This window comes from Macaca fascicularis, chromosome 20, assembly GCF_037993035.2.
Source record: "Macaca fascicularis isolate 582-1 chromosome 20, T2T-MFA8v1.1".
In the NCBI taxonomy this organism is placed as follows: Eukaryota; Metazoa; Chordata; class Mammalia; order Primates; family Cercopithecidae; genus Macaca; species Macaca fascicularis.
The window spans coordinates 49,580,943-49,607,619 of record NC_088394.1 but is presented as its reverse complement, the minus strand read 5'-3'; the positions used below and the strand labels follow the sequence as shown (position 1 = coordinate 49,607,619).

The 26,677-nt window shown below is 38.4% G+C and overlaps 1 protein-coding gene across 11 annotated transcripts in view; it reads left to right on the top strand.

The window, feature by feature from the left end:
- The window catches only part of RPGRIP1L (RPGRIP1 like), a 99,402-nt gene extending 80,145 nt beyond the window's left edge, over positions 1-19,257 (top strand). For 4 of the 11 annotated variants that reach the window (XM_074026692.1, XM_045381654.2, XM_065537715.1 and 1 more), the window contains exons 24-27: positions 1,586-1,678; positions 7,408-7,492; positions 12,903-13,036; positions 16,398-19,257. In XM_074026692.1, coding sequence (XP_073882793.1) covers positions 1,586-1,678; positions 7,408-7,492; positions 12,903-13,036; positions 16,398-16,510 — 425 coding nt within the window. In that variant the 3' untranslated portion in view covers positions 16,511-19,257. The remainder of the gene's footprint in view (positions 1-1,585; positions 1,679-7,407; positions 7,493-12,902; positions 13,037-16,397) is intronic. The other 7 variants (XM_074026695.1, XM_074026693.1, XM_074026694.1 and 4 more) reach the window with 2 other exon arrangements.
- Positions 19,258-26,677: the final 7,420 nt, after the last annotated feature.

Here is a 26,677-nt window from a genome sequence, read left to right as displayed (position 1 = left end):
ATACCAAAGTTAAGAGAAAACAAAACAATGTGAAAAAATATTTCTAAGATGGTCCTGCTATATAACAGTTCAACAGAAAAATGTCAGCTGGGTCTATAATTAGGAATTTAATTTAAATATATGATATTTCAAAGAAATATCTTCCAAAGAAGTAGTTTTTTAATCATATGATTCAAAGCTTTCAATGTCCTATTTTTTGTCTACCTTTCTGATCAATGTCATCACATGGATGTTTTTACAATACGTGTGTATATCTCTCTCAGTGTCTAGATGTTCAAGATTTTAATTGAGTGAAGCGTAAATTCTTACTACACCTTTCATCATATAGCACACACATCCATTCATAGCAGCAGGCAGGTTTTCTGTCTTAGGGCTTGATCTAGCAGCCAATTGACATGTAAGTTTACCACACCAGCACAGACCCGACAGGTACCCTATAAATTCTGAGATCAATCAACTTTATTGTGTGATTGTTAGTATATAATTGGAGAAAAATAAAAAATAATATCAGGCTACCATGACCCTAAGCTAAAACAGCTTAGTATGTTCTCCTAGAGCTCTACATTAAAACAAACCATAAAAATGGAGTGTCGTGCTATTTTTAGCAAAATAGGCCATCTCATGCAAGTTCATCATTATTTTTTCCTTACTAATCTTAGAAATTGCATTTTAATCAACAGTATAACCATGCTGTTGTATCAGCAGGATTACAAATGCTCATGATTACCTTTTTTTCCCCCCATCTGGCATTTTTAGAAATAATGTTCATTCCTCAAAACAGTAGTCTTAAGTATCCAGAGATGTGGCCTAGTGGTCTAGTCCTCCCTGTATCCCCAATTTTTACTATTATGTGAACTAAGGCAAGATGTTTAAATTTCATGATTCCTTAGTTTCTTATTTGAAAAGTAAGGTGCTTTCTAAGATCCACTGCAGCTTAAATTCTACAATAACAGGTGTGTTAAGAAATCACATGTGAAATAAGTGGTGTGGACAGGACAAGAATCTGATTCCTCCTTCGTTTCATGCACTTAATATAAAGAAAACATTTCCAAAAGTATTTTCTCAGGCTTCCTGGAAATCCTCAATTGCAGAATACCAGAAAAGAAAACCATATCAAAATATTATTAATAATGAAAGAACTGTTCAGTCAACTAGTTTTAAGAAAGATACTCCAAGAAAAATGACAAACCCTTTGGCTTTTGTATTATTCTTTGTAAAGGTCAGCAGTAGAATATTTGGTTGGACTGGCAACAAAATTGTTTTTTAGAGATTAATTGTGTATTGAGAAACTTGGCCATGTCAAGGAATAGATGTTTCCATTTGCTTGAAGAGCAATACAGATCTTTCTTTAGATCAAACTGTGATATATGCTTAAATGGCCCAAATTTTTTACATTCTCACATGGTTACCTCTAGGTCTGTTTGAGGTCTGAGGCTTTTGCCCAGGTTGGAGTGTAGTGGTACCATCTTGGCTTACTGCAACCTCCACTTCCTGGGTTTAAGCGATCCTTTCACCTCAGCCCCCCAAGTAGCTGGGATTAGAGGGACACGCAGTCACACCCAGCTAATTTTTGTATTTTTGGTAGAGACGAGATTTCGCCATGTTGCCGAGGCTGGTCTCAAACTCCTGACCTCAAGTGATCCACCTGCCTCAGCTTCCCAAAGTGCTGGTATTACAGGTATGAGCCACCATGCCCAGCCTGTTGGTGCATTTTGGTTTGTTTTTTCCCTTTACTGCAGGGTATTTTATTGTCTAATTGGTATGTTAACAGTTACTTATGTTTCTAATGAATTAATCATTTGATAGCAGCAAGGAAACCAGTAATCTGTTAGAAATGAATTCAGTAAAAGTGTTTACTATACCTTTTTTTGGTTTCTTTTCCTATCTAATGAGATTTGACTGTGTAGAATTTTCAAGATTAATTGAAAATAATTTTAAGGATATTTTTCTGGGAGGAGGGGAAAGGAATGTACTCCGTGCTTAGAAGCAAACTAATGCTGTTTTATATCTGTTATATCTGAAAAAATGAGCTCCTAGGTCATCAGCAAATTTGAGAAATAATTAATATTAAGCTTGTTGAATGTTTTATTTTTCATTTAAGTATGACATAATGAAGATGTTTATTTTCAAATTATCATATTTGCACCTCCATTGCAGGGGGATCTCCTTGAGTCTTTGGTTAATGAGTAACTATCTCATGTAATTATTGTAATGATTTACCATTCACTTGTTACCTGATACAGAAGGTCAATGTAATGTAGACTTAGATCTTCCAAATCTCATTAAATATTAATGAAAGTAATTTTATTTCCAAACTTTTTAATTCAAATGGATAATTTAGAGGACAATTAGTACATGCTATCTTCTGTTTGAACACCATGCAGTAGAGAGGTTAGCTGAACCTAGCAATGATTTTACCCTACATTGTGACTTGAATCTGTACAAAAGAGACTTGTATGTTCAGGCCCAAATTAAGTACATAAAATGAGAGATGTAGACTAGTGATCCCCTAGATTATTCATAATTGAATTCAGCCTTTATTAAGAGGTATTAAAACCAGTGTAACCTACACACAAAGAAAATATATATCTCCTGGCTGGGCATGGTGGTTCACATCTGTAATGCCAGCACTTTGGGAGGCTGAGGTGGGCGGATCACGAGGTTGGGAGTTCGAGACCAGCCTGGCCAACATGGTGAAACCCCGCCTCTACTAAAAATACAAAAATTGGCCCGGCACAGTGGCTCACACCTGTAATCCCAGCACTTTGGGAGGCCGAGGCGGGCAGATCACGAGTTTGAGACCAGCCTGTCCAACATGGTGAAACTCTGTCTCTACTAAAAATGCAAAACTTAGATGGGCATGGCGGCAGGCACCTGTAATCCCAGCTACTCAGGAGGCTGAGGCAGGAGAATCGCTTGAACCCAGGAGGCGGAGGTTGCAGTGAGCCAAGGTTGTGCCATTGCACTCCATCCTGAGTGACAGAGAGACTGTATCTCCAAAAAAAAAAACAAACAAACAAAAAAAAAAAATATATATATATATATATCTCTTAGGAATACCAACACTGAAAAACTAAAATTGAATTTACTTGCCAGACAGTGGTATCAAGAACAAAACATTTGTATTTTATTGGGCCTGAAAATTTTGCTCAGAGAATGCTGAGAAAGCAAGAAAATAGTTTGGGAAAAAATAAGATTAATGGTAGGTCTGAAGAATGTTGTCTGGGCCAAATAAAGCCTACAATGGAATTGACAGTGGGAAGAAAAAGATTAATGAAATCATCCAAAGTTTTTATAAGACTTATACAGGTCTGGACCCTTAGCCTCTGAACAGTCTGTCTTTTGGAACAGTCTGTCTTTTGGAACAATTGAAGTTTAATTCAAAAGATGAAGATGATGTAAAACATCAGATTTTGTGACTAATAGGAGGAGAAATTTGACAAAGATAAGGATGATAGGGATGATAACTCTTTAATACAAACATCTGAGATTCAAGGTTATCAACTCCTTATAATTAAGCCATCTGTATTTCCTCTGCCATATGACATTGATAACAGAATATAAGCATTTATCCAGCTTGCAGAAGTAAAGGATATGTTTTTAATGGTAGTTGACTGAAGATCAACTAAAGTATTTGGACTACTAGTTTGTATCCTTTTTGAGACATATGCTTTCAGTAAGTTTATGTCAAAATCATACAAGTCCTAAACAAATGTGATTTCTGAGGGGAATGAAAGGTAAATACCTTAACTTTTGGAGAGTTCTGATACTTTTAATAATCACCAGAGTCACTTTTTATAGGATGTATTTCAGGTTTTGAAATTGTAAGTTTTTTTTAACCATCTAGGATTTTAGAATACCAGATGAACCATGGTTAGTCATAGGATATCATGACATAATCAGAGGCGGCCAAAGTGTTCCTGTTTCCCACAGTATTCAACCCAAAAGTGTTCACTATCTCCTGATCCCATTTAAAAATTTGGCAAATGAATATTGGGCCAAACAATGGTTCTCAATGTGTAGAACCCTCACCACCAGCAGCAACAGAAGCTGGAAATGTGTTAGAATTGCAAATTCTTAGGCCCTCATCCAGACCTACTGAACTAGAAACTCTGGGAATACAACTCAGTAATCTGCATTTTAACAAGCCCTTTAAGGGGTTGTGATATACAATGAAGACTGAGAACCGTTGGGCTAGATAAAGATGCCCAATCTAGGCCTTGTTTGTGGAAGCAGGAGAGTTCCAACTTGGTACACTTTTGGAGAACTAAGCTTATTGGTAAGTAGCTGGAGTATTTTCAAAAAGATTATTTTGAAAGTTTTCTGCCAAGAAATATGATTTGACACACCTAGACTAGGTATATCTAAGCAATATTCCTTTATGAAACAAAAGAAAATGAAGTGACTTCCCTTGATACTGTTATGAAACATTCGCTTACCCTCTAGCCTTGTGTTAACAAAATGACCAGAGCTTAAACAGGAAAACTTTGGCTGCACATGGAAGGAGGAGAGGTTATGTAGCATGGAGGTTAAGAGAGCAGACTCTTGAGGCTAATATTGCTGGATTCAAATTCTGGCTCTGCCGCATTCTAACTAGGTGGTCTTGGGCAAACTCCTAACCTTCTCTGGATCCATTTAATCATCTGTAAAATGTGGGTCAGGTTCTTAACCTACATGATGACAATAAAAGTATTGAGTGTAGTACCTAGCACATAAATATTACCCAGTAAATAGTGGCAGTCATTTTTATCTTTATTAAGAGAATAGGAGATATAGTATGCTGGCCAACTGGATAAAGCAGAAGCATAGGGAATCCCCAATGACACCACTTTTTAAAACCAATTTCAATGGTAAGGATGTTTTAAAAAGAAAAATTAGGCCAGTCATGGTGGCTTAGACCTGTAATTCCAACACTTTGAGAAGCCAAGACTGTAAGATCACTTGAGGCCAGGAGTTCAAGATCAGCCTGGGCAACATAGGGAGACTCCATCTCTACAAAAAACAAAAATTAGGTGGGCATGGTGATGTGCACCTGTAGTCCCAGCTACCAGGAGGAGGCTAAGAGCTAAGGTGGGAGGTTCAGTTGAGCCCAGGAGTTCGAGGCTGCGGTGAGCTATGATCACACCACTGCACTCCAGCCTGGGTAACAGAGCAAGACCTCCATCTCTAAGGAAAAAAAAAAAAGTAAATTTAGAATGACCCATATGCTCTAGCAATTTCACTTCTAGTTATATACCAAAAAGAATTGAAATCAAGAACTCAGATACTTGTATGCCTGTGTTTAGAGCAGCATTACCCATAATAGTCAAAGGTGGAAACAATCCAGATGTGTGTCACAGGGTAAGTGGATAAACAAAATGTGGTATATACATATGATGAAATATTGTACAGCCTTAAGAAGAAATGAAATTTGACATATGCTACAAGATGTATGAACCTTGAGAACACCAAAGCTAAATGAAATAAACTGGACACAAAAGGACAAATACTGTATGATTCCTCTTACATGACATACCTCGGGTGGTCAGATTCATACAGACAAAAAGTGGTTACCACGGGCTGGGAGGAGGGAAGAATGGAAAATTATTGATTAATGAGTATAGAGTTTTGGTTTGGGAAGATGAAGAAGTTCTGGAAATGGATAATGGTGACGGTTGTATCACAATGTGTAGGTACTTAATGCCACGAAACTGAATACTTAACTGTTAATTTAAGATGGTAAATTTTATGTTATGCATATTTTGCCACAATAAAAAAAGTTTTAAGCCATTGAAATTTATCACATCTGGTCTAGGTTTAATTGGAAGACCCTTTATTTGAATGCTGGCATTTTAAATTCAGTCTTTTTTATTTAACCACTGAGATTACCCTTGTCTTCAAACAATGGAAGCCAGTATGACATAAAAGCTTTACAACTCTGAAGTCAAAAACAATATGGTGTACCATATCTTGAATTGGTAATTAACAGCAAAAAAAAAAAAAAAAAAAATCCCATTTGGAAAAAAGTTCCCCTTTAGCATTGTGTAACTAGCAGCTTCTAAAAAACAAAGTACTATCTTCCAGTGATCTGTTAGCATGACTTTTTGGCATTGAGAAATAAAACAAAATACTCTGAACCTTTGAATCTGTATTGATTTCTATAAACTTCAGTGAGTTATATAACTAGCCACATTTACTAATATGATACCATGCAAAGAGCAGTAAGCTAGGAGCTCGTGTTTGACTTTGGCTATCCAGAGTTGATTATTAACTTGGTTATTATGTCTTGGATGATTCTTCTCCGAAACCACTAACCCACCCCTATACCTGTACCTTTATGTCTCTCCCACTATGTGCCTACTCAGTGCCTTTGGCCCTCAGTTAATATTTGCTCAACTGAGCCAAACAAATGAGTTGATAGCATCATAATTTGGAATTGAACTAAAATTGTTCAGGGAAACATTTTCAACATAAAAGATGTTTGTTCCTGGCACAGCCTAAGGAGAACTGGCTTTAGAATTATCATGATATCTTTCACCCTTTGTGTGCTTTTGACCAGGGATAATCTCTAAGTTGAGATCTGGTCGCAGGGGAGCCTTTACATACAAAATGGCATATGAAAAGGAAATGCCTTCAGAAGCTAATGCATGGCTGAAAGGCTGCCGAACTGAGAAAAGATAATCAGGAGGAAAATTGTAGTGTTCGCACATTGGGATGCCATTTTCCCAAAGTGCAGACGCTTACTTACAATGTCAAGAGTTTACCATCTTCTTTCTGTTGAGACTTGAGGTCCGTTATCTAATCTCATGCTTCAGCCAAGTGAAGTCTGGCCACATTCCTCGAAGCCAGCATGTGCCTTTAAAACCAAAAACCTTACACCCTAAAAAGCCTTTCTCTCCCTGCACCTTTCTCTCCCATACCCCTAACCAGCAGGCGTCAGCCTGTGGATTTCCTCAACCCAATGCACTAGACGCCTCTTTTATTGCATGTTGTGGCAGGAGAGAAGGATTAAATTACTGAGGCTGTCAGGAAGGACAAGCACTCTGCCATACATTATCATTATCACTTGCTTCTTGGGTGAAAGAAAATGCAGTAAATCCCTCAAATACAAAGCAATAAAGACCGTTGGCTTTTACTGTCATGACTGCCAGTGCCATTAACAGGCAGTGACAGTGATGTGGCACTCTTAGATGTTGCTTGTATCTTTTCTGACAGTGTGCACATAAACCTGCCAGTGACATGACATTAGATCACATGACTGTTCAGATTTGATTCTGGTTTCTGGAGCTGTTTTCTTTTCCCAGGCATACAAGTGAGGTGGCATGACTTGTGTCTTTAAAAACAGGTATTTTTAAAAATACAGAATGGTACTAATATAGCCTATTCCTGAGTGACTTCCTTTTTGGAATTTTTTTTCTTTTGGTATAGTGATCTACGTGGATAAAGAAAACAACCAAGCAAAGAGAGACCTCTTAAAAGCTATACTACAAAAACAAGAGATGCCTAATAGAAGGTACATTTTGGCAGTCCAAATTATCTGATGGTTTACATAAAGTAGATCTCTGTAGCAGGATGTGGTTAAAATAAAAGGCACAAGATAAGGAAGCAGAAAACCGGGGTTCTGTGACTCACTCTGTGTCCTTGAATGAGTTCGGGATCTCTGTAGATCGCCTTCTTCCTAGAAATGTAATGGCCCTTCCTACTATACAAAGTAATTGTAACGATCCTATAGGACTTTGAACACCAAAGACTGGGCAACATGTATAAAGTATCCTGTTGCCACTCCTGTAGTTGTAAAGACTAACAGGTTGAAAGGTGGGTGCACTCTGGAGTCACATGCCTTGGGTATAAATTCTTGTCTTATTGCTTTCTAGCTGACTGACCTCAGACAAGTTACCTAACCTTCTTGCACCTCTCTCTCTTCAACGTTAAAATGGAGATGATAACACCATAGAGGGTTGGTGTGAGGATTAAATGAGATATATATGTAACACAGATAGTATAGTACCTGACACGTAGCGCACAGTGAGTGTTAATTGCAATCTTTGTAAGTAGTGACATTAATATTATTGTTTGTAATGGCTCATCAGCCTTTCAGACTCATTTGTATCTTACTATCACTGTTTAATAAGCCATCATTTCATTATTATTTTTTGAAGGCATTTTTTTCTAATTTAAATAGGATACCTTGCAATTCTGGTTCAGTAGAGAAAATATATGTATATAATTTTCAGAAGAAAAAAAAACTGATCTTAAAAAGTTAGTGCTTCTGTGTGAGCTTCTGCCGCAGAGTTTGAGGAGTTACCCCTGTGCTGCTTGTTAACCGCAAGCTGGTTTCTCCAGTGCCCCTTGCTGGCCCTCCTCCCTCGGCCTGAGTACACCTCTTCTGTCTCCACTGCCCACTTCTCCTTGCCTTATGACCTACTGATGACACAGCCTATCACTGCCTCAAAAACAGCACTGACTCTGCCGCCTTGGGAGACTCAAGTTCTTTCCTTTCCAGAGGGCCATAAAGTTAAAGACATGTTTTTCAAAAGAGCTTCCAAACTAGCATTTTATCTTCTGTTTGAAGAAGAGACACTGGAATTCTTAGCTCTTGGGATCTGATAATATAGCTTTATCACTATTCTTTCACTAGCTCCTGAAATACATCATTTCTTTGGATCTCAGTTTTTATTTCTGAAGGAAAGGTAAAATCCTGTTAAGCCTGAGGCTCTACTTTTTCCAGGATGGTAATCACTCCGGTTTGACTTGTTTCAGCTTCTTTCAGGGCCCCCTTCAAAACCACCAGTCCCCCAGGGTCACCCCAGGTCATGAGTGACAAGGGAATAAACAGCGGTGGCCATGGCATCTGCTTCCCTACGGTCAGCGAGCTGCACCATGGCTGTCTAGGATGGAGCTCAGTTCCCATGGACAAGTCCTGGGCTGCGATTCAGTAGCCTATTCAGTCTTCTTTGTCTGCCTCTGTGTTCGCTTTGTTTCTGAAATGTGAGATCATATTGTAACGTATTGGGAGACAATTTTTTTTACCCCAAAAGTGTTTATTTTAAAAATTTAAAAGCAAGTTCTGCTTTCATGTTAGACCTGCCTTTCCTCAGAGGACCCACTTATTTGTACCAGAATAGATTAAGAAATTTAAAAAGGCCAGGTGCGGTGGCTCATACCTCTAATCCTAGCACTTTGGGAAGCCAAGGCAAAAGGATCCCTGGCACCCAGAAGTTAGAGACTGGCCTGAGCAACATAGTGAGACCCCCTGTCTCTACTAAAAATAATTTTTAAAAATTAGCCAGGCATGGTGGCATGCACCTGTAGTCCCAGCTACTGTGAAGGTTGAGGAGGAAGGACCGCTTGAGCCCAGGAGTTCAAGCTTGCAGTGAGCAATGGTTGCGCCACAGTACTCCAGCCTGGGTGACAGAGCAAGACCCTGTGTCAAAGAGAAAAGTCCACAGTAACTGTAATGACTCCCACTCTCCCATGGTTGTTTCTGTCAACACCCGCCAAAGAAACAAATGTTCATGTCATTTTTTAGAAATATAGGTGTTGCAGGTGCCAAGTGACTGGCTCAGGGCTTCCAACCATGGATGAGTGTTTGAGTACTGGCCATGCACTCCTCGAACCACCGTGGGAGAGGATGGCCCCATTTACTGCTCTCCCTCAACAGTATCATTTTCCTAAGGGAAATAGGCATTTACATGTATGTTTTTCCACAGCCAAAAGCCAATTGTTATTCCAGCAAACGTTCTCACCTTTTTTAAATATTCAGAGGTCACATTATTTAAAGTAGCTCCTAGTTTATGAGAATTCACTTTCTCAGACAGCAACCCTGTTGAATATTGGTGATAAGCTACAAAGCGACGGTTGGAGAAGTTTGACGTATCTTCCCCGACATGTCTAAAGTTATAGACATTGTATAATAAATTATATATAGTACCTTTGCATGCCACCCCATGCTGTATCTGCAAATATACATGTGTCACTTTAAAAGGGAGGTAATATATTGAAATGTGCCTTCAAACAGTATTTATTTGAAGTCATAGTTTAACACTGACTTAAGGTCCCTTTTTGGTTTCAGTTTTTTCTTGTTAACAGTGTTCTGTTGAACAGATCCACCCCTGAGGAAGACAGACTATGATAATAAATAGACAGATAAACTAATTACATTTGCAGTAAGACTAAGAGAAAACCAAACAAGTTAAATGCCAAAATAGAAAATAACAGTGAAAGCTGAATCAAATTCAGTGAATCCTCAGCATTGAATCTGAGGAGGTGACACGTAAGCTAGTTCATGAAGGATGAGAGGACTCAGCCAAGTCACAAAAAGCTCAGAGAATATCGTTTCGGGCAGAGGGAACTCCAGGCATGAAGGAGTATAGAGAGATGTGTTCCAGGACCAGGCAGAGGTGGTTAGCAAGTCTGGTCTCACTGAGAAGTAGAGTGGCAGGAGAAAGAGGTGGGAAGAGGAGGCAGAAGTAGCTCAGGTAGCACTTCCTGTGTTTCCTTCCACCTGAGTGCTTGACATCTGCCCCCTGTGTTGATCCAGGTCCTCAGACTAGACTGTAAGCGTTCTTCCAGACATGGAACAAAGTTTTGCCTTTTTGTTTTGGCAGTGTTGGAAGTAAGATGTAAGATTCTGTGTGTGTCTATTCGTTATTTTTTAAAAATTAGTTTTAATTCTTAAATGATTTTAGTGTACTTTTCCTCCCTTTTCAGCTTAACTTTCTGGTTTCTTAATTTTGTTTTTGACATCTTATTTTTCTCTATATAGAATTTAAAGCCAGAAATATTGCATTTTTAAATTTCTAGTTCTTTCTCTGGCATTTAGAAGGCTTTCTTTTGCCACAGAATTCTCATATATTCAGTGGAGGTAATTGTCTGCATTTGTAAAGTGATACAGACATGATCCTTAGATATGAGACACTGTATGAAGATAACACTTAACATTATTATTACAGTCTTCATAGCCTCAGTCTTTTCTGTAAGTCTTGTGTTATAATATGTGCATTATATATTACTTTTAATTCCTCCTTTTCTAAGCAGTTTTAATTCTTCCTCTTTTCATAATTCATTTTAGGAAAACTTATTTCATCATCATTCATCTTACTTAATTGGATGATATAATCAATGTATAATTTGGGAATCTAACTAAAATTTCAATTGAAACAAGCTTTTCCAATGCCACGTTTTTCTCTCTCCTTAGAAATGTAGAAGCATAAGCAGCTCTATCTATATTAAAAATACTACTAAAAAAAGAGCAAACATTTACTCAGTGCTTACTGTGTTCCAGGCAACAGTTCACTTGTATCATCTCATTTGATCCTCACAAGAGCCCTGTAAGATAGGTATAATTATCTCCATTCCACTGGTAAGGAAACTGAGATGAGAGAGGTTAAGTAATATGGCTAAGGTCACACAGCTAAGCAGTAGGAAAGCAGGAATTTGAGCCCAGAATGGAGGCCTTTAACCACTCCATCTTAATCCCTCTGTCTTATACATGTTATAAAAATTCCTTTGTACCACATTGAAGGCCAAGATCTGTACTCTCTATAATTATTTTGTGAGTAGGTGTTAACTGTGATTTTGACCTAAAGGATTTCTGTTTTCTAATAAAAACTTATTGCAGGCCGGGTGCAGTGACTCACGCCTGTAATCCCATTACTTTGGGAGGCCAAGGTGGGCAGATCACCTGAAATCAGGAGTTGGAGACCAGCCTGGCCAACATATAGTGAAACTTCATCTCTACTAAAAATACAAAAATTAACCAGATGTGGTGGTGGGCACCTGTAATCCCAGCTACTAGGGAGGCTGAGGCAGGAGAATCGCTTGAACCCAAGAGGCAGAGGTTGCAGTGAGCCGAGATTGCATCACTGCACTCCAGCCTGGGTGACAGAGTGAGACTCTGTCTCAAAAAAAAAAAACACAAAAAACAAAAAAATTCTTATTGCTAGCTAAAAACAGAGACTTAGTAAAGGAATTCAATGTAGAATACTTACTTTCAGCAAGTTGGTTAAATGTATTGTCATGTTTACCTATAAGCGTTTGGAAAGGATTTTATTTGTGTTTTTCAAGGCATGATTTCTCAGAGATGTAGATTTTTATGTTACTTGTTTTGTTTCTGATTTGGGATGGATACATTTTGAAAAGTTTAAAATGGTAAAGTTTACAAGCATCTATGGTTTAAGCTATGCTGCCAAGACATATCAAAAGAGTACTTAACTGTAAATTCCTGTCATTTGGTCAATCCAACTGCATTTGGCCTCCGCAAAAGCCACTAATTCAAATCAGTTCCATCAGAACCCTACAATTATATGTCTTAAAGTAAAATAAAACTTGGATGCTATGATTGTAAGTTAAAGATTGCTGAAGTAATACAAACATTTGATATAACTGTTGGGCAGAGTTACAACATTTATCTAACATGATTCAAATGTTACCCTGGGAGCATGATCTCTGCGTTTTGTAGAATACATACAGTTTTGTTAAAGTCCTTAGTAGCAACTCCAGAGTTGTGTGTTTCTATAGGAAATGTTATGTTTCTATGGAAAATGCTGACCATTGAACCTCCATGGTCTTTATTCACTTCATCCTTTTAGCCTTAAAAGTAGAGGTGTCAAAATACAATCAGATAGTATGTAAAAGAGTGAACATCTGGTCCTTCTCTTTGCCTAGTAATTTTCTCAGATTATAGAGATAAATGTTAATCAGTGCTTAGAAAGTGGATTAGTGTTCATTTGAAGGTTGGGTGTTTCATAACAATTCTAATAGTTCATATAATAACTTATCTAACCTAGTGTACCTTTCTTTTTATTGTAATAATTGGAAACTTTAACATTTTATACCTAGTGATAACACCCCATTTGGGAGTTTTGTCTTGTGGTGATTTCTTCTCACTTGGTGATGACTTTCTCTGATCTCTACCTTACCAGCATTCGCTTCACCGTGGTCAGTGACCCTCCAGAGGATGAGCAGGACCTGGAGTGTGAGGACATTGGCGTGGCTCACATTGACCTTGCCAACATGTTTCAGGAAGGGAGGGACCTCATTGAGCAAAACATCGATGGTATGGGTGAAAATGTTACTCAGTTTGTGCAACCAACAATTGCTGAACTCCAAACTCTTTATTGAAACCTTCTTTTTGCTGGCTCCAAGTATGCTGAGTCACACGTTACTTGAATCCTTTACAACTCAAGTTGACGCCTTATTGAAGCTAAAGTGTCTTCCAATATCCTTTTCCTGCCTTCCCCACCTGCTTTCCTTTGAATGAACAGAAATTGTAAAATAATTAATTTAGCTTCACAAGGAATTATTCATTTTTTAGTATTGGGTGAAGGTATGAGAAAAAGTTGGCCATTGTTTGTTTGTTTGTTTGTTTTCTGAGACAGAGTTGTGCTCTGTCACCCAAGTTGGAGTACAATCTTGGCTCACTGCAGCCTCAACTTCCTAGACTCAAGCAATTCTCCCACCTCAACCTCCCAGGTACCTGGGACTACATGCGTGCATCACCACACCCAGCTAAATTTTTTTGTATTTTGTATAGAGACAGGGTTTCATCATGTTGCCCAGGCTGGTCTCGAACTCCTTGGTTCAAGTGATCTGCCCACCTCAGCCTCCCAAAATGCCAGGACTACAGGCGTGAGCCACTAAGCCTGGCCAGATGTTTTTCCAAGGTTGTTTATGGAAGCCACATTTCAGTTAAGACTTAACCTTAAGCATGTTATTCTGTTAATGTTTATGGAAGCCTTATTTCTACTAAGGTACTTAACCTTAAGCATGTTATTCTGTTAATGTTTATGGAAGCCTTATTTCTACTAAGGTACTTAACCTTAAGCATGTTATTCTGAGTGATCCTGATAGTGTCTTTCTCAAGGCTTCTCTTTAATTCAGTGTTGCAATGTAGTGATACAGTCACAGCAAGGAAGTAGTTTTGATCCCTTACTTCCCACCAGGAATTTGTGAGGAGTAATGACATTTGATCTGTTCCTGACAAATGTGCTGTCCTGGATTTTTACCTCACTAGTTGTGATTCCCAACAATGCTTAATTTCTATTCTCTATTCTTCTGTTTCTAGAACATGCTAAATTGTTTTATTAATGAGACTTTTTAAAATCATAATCAGAGATGGCCTAGGCTTTATGTAGTAAATAGAGAAATAAAGCTGATTCCTAGTCCCGTTTGTTGAGTTAGCAGAGCCATCTCTGGAAAAATGTGCATGACTTGTTTACATATTCACTTGTGCATTCAACAAACACTGAAGTGAGCACCTCTTAAGAGCCAGGCATTCTGCTTACGCTGTAGTTCAGCCCTGGTTCATTGTCAAGCTGCTTGTCCTAGGTGTGTGTCAAGTGCTCAAAAGTCAGGCTCAAGCCAAATAATTAACCAAAGTAGACCAAATAACCAAATTAGAAACTTCTTCTGGGAAATCTTTATAAACTGTACATTTCTAACCACATGGCAGTTGGTCCCAACTTTGGCACAGAGAAAAAGATGAGAGGATTGAAATATTCACCTGAACCCTATTAAAGACTACCAGGACCAAGAAAGTCTGACGAAAATACCACAATTATCTCTACTTTATATTCTTGGCATTTTTTCCAGACAGTTGTTTAGCAACCCATCTTCTTCTGTGAGATCACATATGACCCACTGATCTGACACAGCCAGCTATTGTGGCCATGTTTTGGGAAAGAGCCAGAAGATTAGGCATAGGTGAGGTTGGGATTTTACTGCTTTGTTCTGTGGCAAGCATAGAAGTGAGAAGTCCCAAAGCAGAGATGACAGCTCCAGAGAATGAGCTAGGGACCACTCGTGCCATTTTGACTTCACCAATGCTCAGTTTCTGCACCTAACTCTTTATGTATCAAGTTTTAAGGCTTTCTAACACATTTTCTTGGAAAAAAAACACACACACATATATTAAAGTTCAAGGAAAACCACAAGGAATTATAAACTGGAAACTAAGCCAGTGTGGTAGCTTACACCTGTAATCCCAGCACTTTGGGAGACCAAGGCAGGTGGATTGCTTGAGCTCAGGAGTTTTAAGACCAACCTGGGCAACATGACGAAACCCCATCTCTACAAAAAAATGTAAAAGTTAGCTGGGCATGATGGCGCCCAACTGTAGTCCTAGCTACTCAGGAGGCTAAGGCGGGTGGTTGGCTTGACCCTTGGAGGCAGAGGTTTCAGTGATCTGAGATCACACCACTGTACTTCAGCCTGGGTGACAGAGCCAGACACTGTCCAAAAAAAAAAAAAAAAAAGGAAACTATATAAAGACCCATAAGTGATAAGTGCTATCAAACTTAGAAAGTCCAGGTTTCTGGCCTTGAGTCACTAGCCATTATCGTTGTCCACAAGGGATGGAGTCTCAGGGGTTTAATCAGCATCCCATCTGGCTCCCACCACCGAGCCCAGAGAATGCCCTTGGCTCCTGTCAAATAGTCCACCTTCCGGACTGGGTGCAGTGGCTCAGGTCTCTAATCCTAACACTTGGGGAGGCCACAGTGTGGGGATCACTTGAGCCCAAGTCTACCTTTGGGACACCTCTGAAAGGAGTGGCCCCTCTTCTAAGAAAATCCCACGTATACTCAAACCCACAAACCTTAAGATTCTTGGGTCTGCCATTTTAATCTTTTCTAATTCCACATAAAATCTATTTTAAATGGAATGTTTTCCTCAGAAAGATAAATAACTAATTCAAGCTATGATCATGTAACATCTATACAGCATTTGCCATTCTGAAACACTGTATAGATTATCATAAATTCCCTTTAGACTTACTGCTTACTAGCTTAAAAATACTTTTTTTTTTTTTTTTTTTTTGAGAAGGAGTCTCGCTCTTGTTGCCTAGGCTGGAATACAGTGGCATGATCTCGGCTCACCGCAACCTCCACCGCCTGGGTTCAAGCGGTTCTCCTGCCTCAGCCTCCTGAGTAACTGGGACTACAGGCATGCGCCACCATGCCCAGCTATTTTTTTTTTTTTTTTTTTTTTTTTTTGGTAGAGACGGGGTTTCTCCATGTTGATCAGGCTAGTCTCAAGCTCCCAACCTCAGGTGATCCCCCCACCTCGGCCTCCCAAAGTGCTGGGATTACAGGCATGAGCTACCACACCCAGCCACTAGCTTAAAAATTCTGATTGCAATGTGAGGGTCATTATCCTAGAGGCTTTCACTAGATAAACTTCAGGATTAACTCATTAGTTTTAGCTCCACGAGCAATATGTCCAGGTCCATGCAGTACGTCTCAAATGCTCATCTCCATGCACACGTGACAAGGATTATTCTTTAAATACCCAAGATGCCAGTGAACTTTGGACTTCTGTAGAACTATTTTCATCTTTTCAACTACTGTTTCTGTCTGCGAGCCTTTCCAAAGAAAAATCTGTTGAACAATATTAACACATTCCTGCTCTTTTCTCCCTAGTTTTTGATGCACGAGCAGATGGTAAAGGTATTGGCAAGCTCAGGGTAACAGTCGAAGCTCTCCATGCCCTCCGGTCTGTCTACGAGCAATACAGAGATGACTTGGAGGCTTGAAAACAACTGCTCCAGAAGCATCTCCTACTCCTGAGTAAATGCTCACATGAAAGCTCCTACATGAGATTTTTGTAACTACTCTGGTGTATATAATCTACATAATTCATGGGAAGCTGGGAGTGGGGAGACCTGGGTTTGAAGTGTTGAAGTTTTGTATACTTTTTCGTTTGTTTATTTCTCTACTCCCTCCTTCTCATAACTGCCAACCCTCAGGACTTAAGTTCTCCATAATGGGCAGTACCTTCTCAATAATGTATACCTACATGATAGCATGAGAAAGTCTATTTGCATTTGCAACATTTTCTTAGGAAGAACTGAAATGTAATTCCCATTTTTATTTTTAATAAGCAAAAGCATAAATCTTAGAAAACCTATGAAAAAGAAATACTTTTATGTTATCCCTAATTGTCCCACTAAATGGAATGCCTATGATTAGCCTCATTAAGAGTTTTATACTGTGAAGATTTTATTAGAAGCAATATATGAAAATTACTTGGATTAATGTGTTAATCTTCCTCTTTAAAATGCTAATATCCATTTTATGCACATTAAAGCTCAGTATGCATTTTCTTTGATGCATGCAGTTTCTATCAATTAAATATAAAGAATGAAACTTAGCACCAACTTATTCAATGACCGCAAGTTTTTTGTTTTTCTTTCGTAAAAGTTCATTGTATTTGTATTATTTTCATGTATTTGTAATGGTGATATGGGATCCAAGGCTGTATATATAAAAAGGAGATAGGTATATAGATAGATGTGAAATTTACACGTTGAAAACAGCATATGACATAGAAAGAAATTATGAAAAGTATAACTCAAATTCTGATATGCTTAGTTAGACGTGAAAGGAGTATCTTTTTATCATTATTTAAATTTACATCAAGCCAGTACAGTGCCGGGGTGTATCTGGGTAACCAGATCCTCGAAAAGCAGCTCCGAAAGTTAATTTTCTAGCTTTTACCCAATCTCACTGAAGGATTTAATTGATATTTTTAATGGAGCTGTGAATCAATGCTGCAAAGGAATTGTCTCTAGAGGTCTAGGATATAATGCATTTCATTTTTTAATTTACTTTTTTATTTGTCATTTTCTTCAAAGGATTTTTATAGGCTGTGGGTTTTCACTGTTTGCAAACAGGCTATGTTCCTTCTTAAGCATATGTAAAGTATTCAGGGAGATAAGTAATTTATTAAAATCTACCTAATTTGCCGTGATATATTAAATCTCTGCTTCAGTGATCACAGACCATTTCATTTAGAGAATTAGGCATTCCCTCTTTGTGTGATTAAAGCTCTGGAAAATGAGTTCTTTGCTCCTATTTGTGAACATTCAAAGCCTGCTAATGGCAAGAAGATGGAATAGATTATGAGACAATTCATTACAGTTCAATAGAAAAAAAAAGCAGCTATAATGCAAAAATGCAAGTATGAATATCTGCATATAGTTTGAACCATCTGTGCTCTAATGGCTTCAATAATGACTCTCGTCTTTAGGAGGCTTTGAAATGACATCCGTACAATATTAATTTGTTGATGTACATTGTGGGACCAGTAGAGTATGATCTGACCACAGAAATCTATAAATTCTGTCTATACCACTGGGCCTGTCTGTCCTGGGGCTTGCCATCTCCGAGAAGAATCTTGCTCTCATCCAACTCGGCAAATCTTCATAATAACTCATTCCTCTGGAACCTTCTAGAGACCACAAACATCTGCAGACTAAACCTCTCCAATCCTAGTAAACAACCACATGTTTGTTGTCACTTAGGCTGGCTCTGAGCTCATTTTTTTGGCCCCTCTTTCTAGCTTTCTTTGGCTTTATGCAGTTACAGTGTCATTAAGGCCCATAATATTCCCTGCAGTAATTTAAAACAGCCAGATTATACCCTGGGATTAACTGAGTGGTTTTTGAGACATTTATTGTGGTATTCTCCCAGGAGGTTTGTATTATTGTTGTAAAATGTTACATCCCAAACTAAATAACCCTTCTGCAGGGAGAAGAACCAGATTGCACTGGCTTCTTAGGATCATTAAGTGGAAAGGAAAAGTGTTTCTTAGAAAACTTCTGGGACCCAGTCACCTGTACGGAATGCATATCTTAGACAAGATTAGAGAAGCAGCCATGTTTCTGTCACATTGTTTACTGTCGTATTAAAAATTTCTAGTTTTAAAATATTCAAACTATTGCGAATTTTCACAACACTCATTTTCATAGCTAATTGCTGCTGACACATTTTTATCTTGTGGTAACCTGAGGCCATTGAAAAGCTTACCACCTTTTGGGTTTTCTCTTGGTGAGCCAAACTGGATCCATTGAAGAGGGCTTGGCGTCAGGGGCCACCACAGTGGCCTTACCACACAGATACCAGCTTAAGGTGTTACTGGTGTGAATGTACAGTTCTTGGTGTAACTGGAGCAGTGCACTCAGCACTTTTTTGGGTTGTAATGCTTTTAGTTTGGAAATATAAATAGAGATGTGATGTGGTATGTGGGAGAGTGTATTTTACATGTTTTTTTGCCTACTGTAGTAGAAATGTCAAATTCCCAGCCACTGTCATGAAAAGCAGTTGACAAAAATAAGTTTTATGGTTTACAGTGTGGTTTACGTAAAGAACATTTCTCTTCACTCTCAGTTTCAACATGTTTTCTAAATTATCATGGTTTACTGCCATTTAGCTTAAATTAGTTTTTTTTAAGAATAAATAGAGAATATGTTTAATCAAATAAAGAAAGGCCACATTGAAATTCTGCTGTTCCTGCCATTCATTCGTTACCACAAAACACAAATAATTTCTATGTGTTATGAAGACGTGTGGGCAGAGAAGTGGTCATGTGATTGGAGAGATTTTGCGTGCACTCATGTTCCCACAACAAAACATAAATTATTTTAGTAATCTGACATCAAGAGCTGTGAAAATGAAAACCAGTTCTTACACATGTTCTAACAAGAATCTGATTAACATTTTTGTGGATATGGAAAATATTTTTTTTTTTAGTCAAACTGGCACTATTGCTGAATCTAGAATGATTTCCTTATGCACTAGATAGAAAAATGTGAATCATGTCTGTGAACAAATATGAAAATAAAATGTCATCTTTGTGTAGGACAAAACAACCAGGAGAGAGCTTTTGGGATAAAAAATAATTGAGTGATTGACAATATCAGGATGATAATTCATCCCCAACAATCAGTGTACATTTTAATAAGTCACTCATGCCTCTGACTACCTTAACAAAGAAAAACTAAACCCGTGATTTATTAGAGATTGGGCAACATGCCTAATTAAATCCATGAATGGGAGCAAACACGGATTTACATCCCCTTTGTTCAGAACAAAAACAACCTCCAGGTCAACCAGAAATAGAAAATATCAAAGCAAGAGAAACAAGTGTTTTGAAAACTAAAAATACAGAATTAGAAAACATCTCCTCATCCTAATCTCTTTTATCTTACAAGGTAGAATTTTCACTTCCATTTCAAAGTGCCACCAGTGGACTGCACCTTCCAGCCTGACCGCCTGGAAAATTGGGCCCATATTACTGGTATTCTTATACCTCTTGTTCTTGCCCTTTCATTTGCCATATGACATTCGCTAATATATCAAGCTATGTTTTTCCTTCAGGCTTTCGGAAGTGCAATCTGGTACTCTTAGACTTTGATCGTGACCTCTTTTCTGAGGTAGATGCTGTTTGACTTTTCTGCTTTTTGTCTCTTCTCACTCTATTGAGATTCACTTTTTTCATCCCTAAAACGGCATTACCTCTGTCTTCACTGCGCACCATTTTTCTTTTTAAATAAAATTTAACATCTTGATTTTTATATTCCTACTATCTAATTTGTTCACATCTATATTCAACTGAACATCTCCTCCCATCTGTCTGTTCTCCTACTTATTTTTAGCTAGTCAAATCACATTTTTTTCCTTCCCCTTTGCTGTTTTTTTTCCTTTCTCTTTACTGTTTCTTTTCTTGGTGAGACAGCCACTTCTTGAGATACCAGCATCTGTGACAGCTCCAGTGGCCTTCCCAAAACGTTCCTTTGTGTTAAGATTTGTCTTAATTTAACATGACAGGAGCACTCTTAGCCATTATGAAACTGAGGTAACAGCAAGCTAATTTTTGTATCTTTGCTTCTTGTATCTTTTTATAGTGAAGTAGCAGAGGCTGGAACTCAGAAAGCTCTCAGGAATCACTGGTAAGGAACTGAAGCATAAGGAAGTTTTTTAAAAATTCAAGGATATATGTCATTAAAATGCAGCTTGATTTGGTGCAAATGTTGTTTTGTCATAGGTACACATGTCATCATTAACAACAATGAAAATAAGAGAAATTTTTTACGTGTTTTTTAATTTTGTTCATCAGGTTGGTGGAAAAAAAAGAGAAATTTTAGAAGAAAATGTAAGACACTGTACATACAACCTAAGGTTGGGAAGACTTTACTAACAAAGAGAGGAAAGACAGCTATAAAGCAAAGGCATATTGACTATGTAAAGATTAAGACAGGGTAACAATTTTAATATCAGACAAAATAGAGCTCCAGGTCAAAAAAGACAACAAAGAAGGATATTCTATGCTGTTAGAGGGAAGAACAAGTTAAAGATATATGCATGTAAACTTATGTAACACCAAACAGTATAGCCTCAAAATACATGAAGCAACAACTGACAGAACTATGGAAAAATGCTATGGCTGCATCCATTTTAGTAATAGCTTTTCACTGTCAGTGGCAGATCAAAAATGTCAGAAAAAGTCTAGATTTGCTTAACATGATTGCTAAAACGAATATGGGATGCACATGGAACATGGAAAGAAAAAATCAACTATGTATTCAGCCATAGAGGAAGTCTCAATTTCCAAAGAATTGAAGTCTTACAATATATATTTCTCTAAGCAAAATGCAACAAAATTAGAAATCAATAGCAAAAGGATAGCTAAAACAATCCTACCTAAAAGGTAAAAATATTTGTGTTTTATATTTTTAGTTGACAAAAATTATACGTATTTATGGAGGTATTATTACTATTCTGGGTCCTAATAGTACAAGAAATAACCCTTTCCTACAACATAACTAGGAGACAAAATTCTACACGCATTATGTGTAAAAGGGGGAAATACACATCAGCTCAGAAGCCCACACCAGATGGGGAGGCAAGGTAAGGATTGAGCATACGAGGAGAGTGTGGCAGCATTCTAGTGATGGCAGAACACAAATAATATCAACTAAGGTTCCCACAGAAGGAGAAGGGCCACTCTGAGTGGGAAAATACTGAGAACTGATCTGAGGGCTGGTGGACCAGAGCATTAGCTACAGGGGAAGTAAAAGGAAGGGGATTGAAAGATAGATTAGGACCAGAGGTGGCATCTTTGGAAAGCACTTCTGGAAAAGAAAGGGGGCATTTTAGAAGGTGAATCTATCTCTGGAGCTATGATAGTGAAATGAAAGAAGGAACCACCAGAAACTATGGGCCCCAGTGCGACAAGATAATATCATTAAGTGGTATCAGTATGAATAAAAGGCCATTTATTAAGGAAATGGCCCTAGGCAGAGCAATCAGACAAGAGAAAGAAAGGGCATCCAAATTGGTCAAGAGAAAGTCAAACTTACTATTTGTTGATGATATGATCATAGGCCTAGAAAACCCTAAAGATTCCTCCAAAAAGTTACTGGAATTGATAAATTAATTCAGCAAGTTTTAGGATACAAAATTAATGTACACAAATCAGTAGCTCTGCTATACACCAACAGCAGCCAAGCTGAGAATCCAATCAAAAACTCAACCCCTTTTACAATAGCTACAAAAGAATATAAAATATTTAGGAGTACACCTAACCAAGGAAGTGAAAGACCTCTACAAGGAAAACTACAAAACACTGGTGAAAGAAATCATAGACAACACAAAGTAATGGAAACACATCCCATGCGCAAGGATGGGCAGAATCAATATTGTGAAAATGACCATACTGCTAAAAGCAATCTACAAATTCAAAGCAGTTCCCATCAAAACATCACCATCATTCTTCACAGAAGTAGAAAAAACAATCCTAAAATTCATATAAAACCAAAAAAGAACCCACATAGCCAAAGCAAGACTAAGCAAAAAGAACAAATCTGGAAGCATCATATTACCTGACTTCAAACTATAAGGCCATAGTCACCAAAACAACATGGTACTTGTATAAAAATAGGCACATAGACCAGTGGAACAGAATAGAGAACCCAGAAATGAAGCCAAATGCTTACAGCCAACTGATCTTCGACAATGCAAACAAAAACAAAGTGAGGAAAGGACACTACTCAACAAATGGTGCTGAGATAATTGGCAAAACACAGAAGAATTAAACTGGATCTTCATCTCGCACCTTGTACAAATATCAACTCAAGATGGATCAAAGACTTTAAGACCTGAAACCATAAAGATTCTAGAAGATAACATTGGGAAAAACCCTCCTAGACATTGGCTTAGGCAAAGACTTCATGACCAAGAACCCAAAAGCAAACGTAACAAAAACAAAGATAAATAGGTGAGACTTAAACTAAAGAGCTTTTGCATGGAAAAAGGAACAGTCAGCATACTAAACAGACAACCTCCAGAGTGGGAGAAAATCTTAGCAATGTATATATCTGACAAAGGATCTATACATCTATCCAGAATCTACAAGGAACTCAAATCAGCAAGAAAAAAACAATCCCATCAAAAAGTGGGCTAATGACATGAATAGACAATTCTCAAAAGAAGATATACAAATGGCCAAAAAACCTGTGAAAAAAATCTCAACATCACTAATAATCAGGGAAATGCAAATCAAAACCACAAGCAATACCACCTTACTCCTACAAGAATGGCCATGATAAAAAAAATAATAGCTGTTGCTGTGGATGTGGTGGAAAAGGGAACACTTTTAAACTGCAGGTGGGAATGTAAACTAATACAACCACTATGGAAAACAGTGTGGAGAATCCTTAAAGAACTAAAAATAGAACTACCATTTGATCCAGCAGTTGTGCTACTGGGTATCCACCCAGAGAAAAAGAAGTCATTATAGGAAAAAGATACTTGCACATGCACAATTCACAAGATAGTAGCACAATTCACAATTGTGAAAATATGGAACCAGCCCAAATGCCCATCAATTAATGAGTGGATAAAGAAATTGTGGTGTGTGTGAGTACACACACACACACACACACACACACCATGGAATACTATTTAGCCATAAACAGGAATGAAATAATGGCATTCACAGCAACCTGGATGGAATTAGAGACCATTATTTTAACTGAAGTAACTCAGGAATGGAAAACCAAACATTGAATGTTCTCACTCATAAGTGGAAGCTAAGCTATGAGGATGCAAAGGCATAAGAATGATACAGTGGACTTTGGGGACTCAGGAGAAAGGGTGTGTGTTAGTTGTCACACAGCTCTGAAGAAATACCTGAGACTGGGTAATTTATAAAGGAAAGAGATTTAATAGAATCTCTTTAATAGAATCTCCTCATGGCTGGGGAGGCCTCAGGAAACTTACAATCATGGCGGAAGGGAAAGCAAACATGTTCTTCTTCACATGGCAGCAGGAAATGGAAGTATAGAATGAAGAGGGGAAAGCCCCTTATAAAACCATCAGATTCCATGAGACTCACTCATTATCACAAGAACAGCATGGAGAAACAGTCTGCATGGTCTGATCACCTCTTACAAGGTCCCTCCCTCAACACATGGGGATTACAATTCGGATTACAATTAAAGATGAGATTTAGGTGAGGACACAAAGCCAGACCATATCAGGGTGGGAGGTGGATGATGGATAAAAGACTACACATTGGGCACAGTGTAAAATGCTTGGGTGATGGGTGTACCAAAATCTCAGAAATCACCACTAAAGAACTTATTCAAGTAACTGAACACCACTTGTTCCCCATAAACCTATTGGAAAAAAGTAAGTAAATAATAAAATAAATACAATTTTTTATTAAAGGATGTGGCCCTTCACTAACAACAGCAGAGGACATTGTTGAGCTAAGAAACTTGTAAGCCTCTTGGCCGGGCGTGGTGGCTCACGCCTGTAATCCCAGCACTTTGGGAAGCCAAGGCAGGTGGATCACCTGAGGTCAGGAGTTCAAGACCAGCTTGGCCAACATGGCAAAACCCTGTCTCCACTAAAAAAACAAAAAATTAGCTGGGTGTGGTGGTAGGCACCTGTAATCCCAGCTACTTGGGACACTGAGGCAGGAGAATTGCTTGAATCCAGGAGGTGGAGGTTGCGGTGAGCCGAGATCACGTCATTGTACTCCAGCCTGGGCAACACAGCAAGACTCTGTCAAAAAAAGAAAGAAAGAAACTTGTAAGCCACCCAAATCCTTCCATCACCCATGTGATATCTTACCTGGTCCAGAAAAATTCCAAATCAAATAAGTTTTAATAAAAAAGAGAATCCTACATCCATATTCTGTAAGAAAACAAAATGAAAGTCAAAACTTTTCAGCAGTTGTCAGTTATACTTCAATAAAGCTGTGTAAGAAAATTGGCTGGGTGCAGCAGCTTATGCCTGTAATCCCAACGCTTTTGAAAGCTGAGGCGGGTGGATCACCTGAGGTCAGCAGTTCAAGACCAACCTAGTCAACATGGTAAAACCCCATCTCTACTAAAAATACAAAAATTAGCCTGGCATGGTGGCACATGCCTGTAGTCCTAGCTACTCGGGAGGCTGAGGCAGGAGAATCACTTGAACTTGGGAGGCAGAGGTTGCAGTGAGCTGAGATCACACCACTGCACCCCAGACTGGGAGACAGACTGAGACTCCGTCTTAAACATATATATATAGAAAAATTTATATCTGTATATATAGAAAAATTTTTTAAAGTGACCCCTATAACCCCACCATCCAGAATTAGCCATTAATATCTGGCATGCTTGCTTCCTGTCTTTTCCTTATGTATCAGTAACATTTTTTAAAATAACACAAGTGGCTAGGCACATGCACCTGTATTCCCAGCTACTGGGGGGCTGAGGCAGGAAGATCACTGGAGCCCAGAAGTTCAAGGCTGTAGTGCACTATGATCACACCTGTTACTAGCCATTATATTGCACCCTGGGCAACATAATGAGACTCTGTCTCTAATAATGATGATGTTTTTAATAAAAGAAAATAGCAAATAATACATGACCATATTTTCACTAAAATCAGAATAATACAGATGTAAAATCCCCTTGAATAATACCACCCTTATCCAGATCTGCTGCCCACCAAGAGTTTATCATTCTGTGTATGTACATGTACCCACAGAATAGGCGTAGAATTATTTTTTTATTTATATAAATGTCAGGCTGCAGGCATTATTTATACAACTTGCTTTTTTTCATTCTTGTTTTTGAGACAGATTCTCACTCTGTCGCCCAGGCTGGAGTGCAGTGGCACAATCTCAGCTCACTGCAACCTCCACCACCTGGGTTCAAGCGATTCTCGTGCCTCGGCCTCCCAAGTAACTGGGACTACAAGCATGCACCACCACACCCAGCTAATTATTGTCTTTTTAGCAGAGGCAGGGTTTCACCATCTTGTCCAGGCTGATCTCCAACTTCTGACCTCAGGTGATCCGCCCACCTCAGCCTCCCAAAGTGCTAGGATTACAGGCATGAGCCTGCCTGTAAGACAAATTAGTCCATGTTTTTTTTAAAAAGAAAGAAAAACCTTTTCAGCAGTTTGGAGCTCTCCCTCAGTAATGGTAAATGTGATGGTTTGAACCAACTTTCCTGTTGAAAACAACTAGAAAAACCAGAATACACATTATATATAGAAGGGTTTGAATGCCCACAAGCTATTTAAGTCAGTAATAAATTTCAGGAACAAGATCTGGGAACAAAGAAAGCCCAGAGGGTGAGCCAGATACTTAGGCTGATTTTCCCCTTGAGACTCTGCCAATCTGAAAGCAAGGGTGAGAGAAGCTGAATGGAGCTTCCGCAGACTCATGAGACTTTGAGGGACAAGATTGGAATTTAAGGCACACCAAAGATGGAGACCCCAGTAAATCCCCAGGCTTTAAGCTGTGACTTTGAAAGGCTAAACCATGAGAATAACAGTGAATACGAAATAGACTAGCACTCACTGACACTGAAGCCCTGTTCTGAACCTTCTCAATCTCTAAATGGATTAAGGTGATCTGAGAT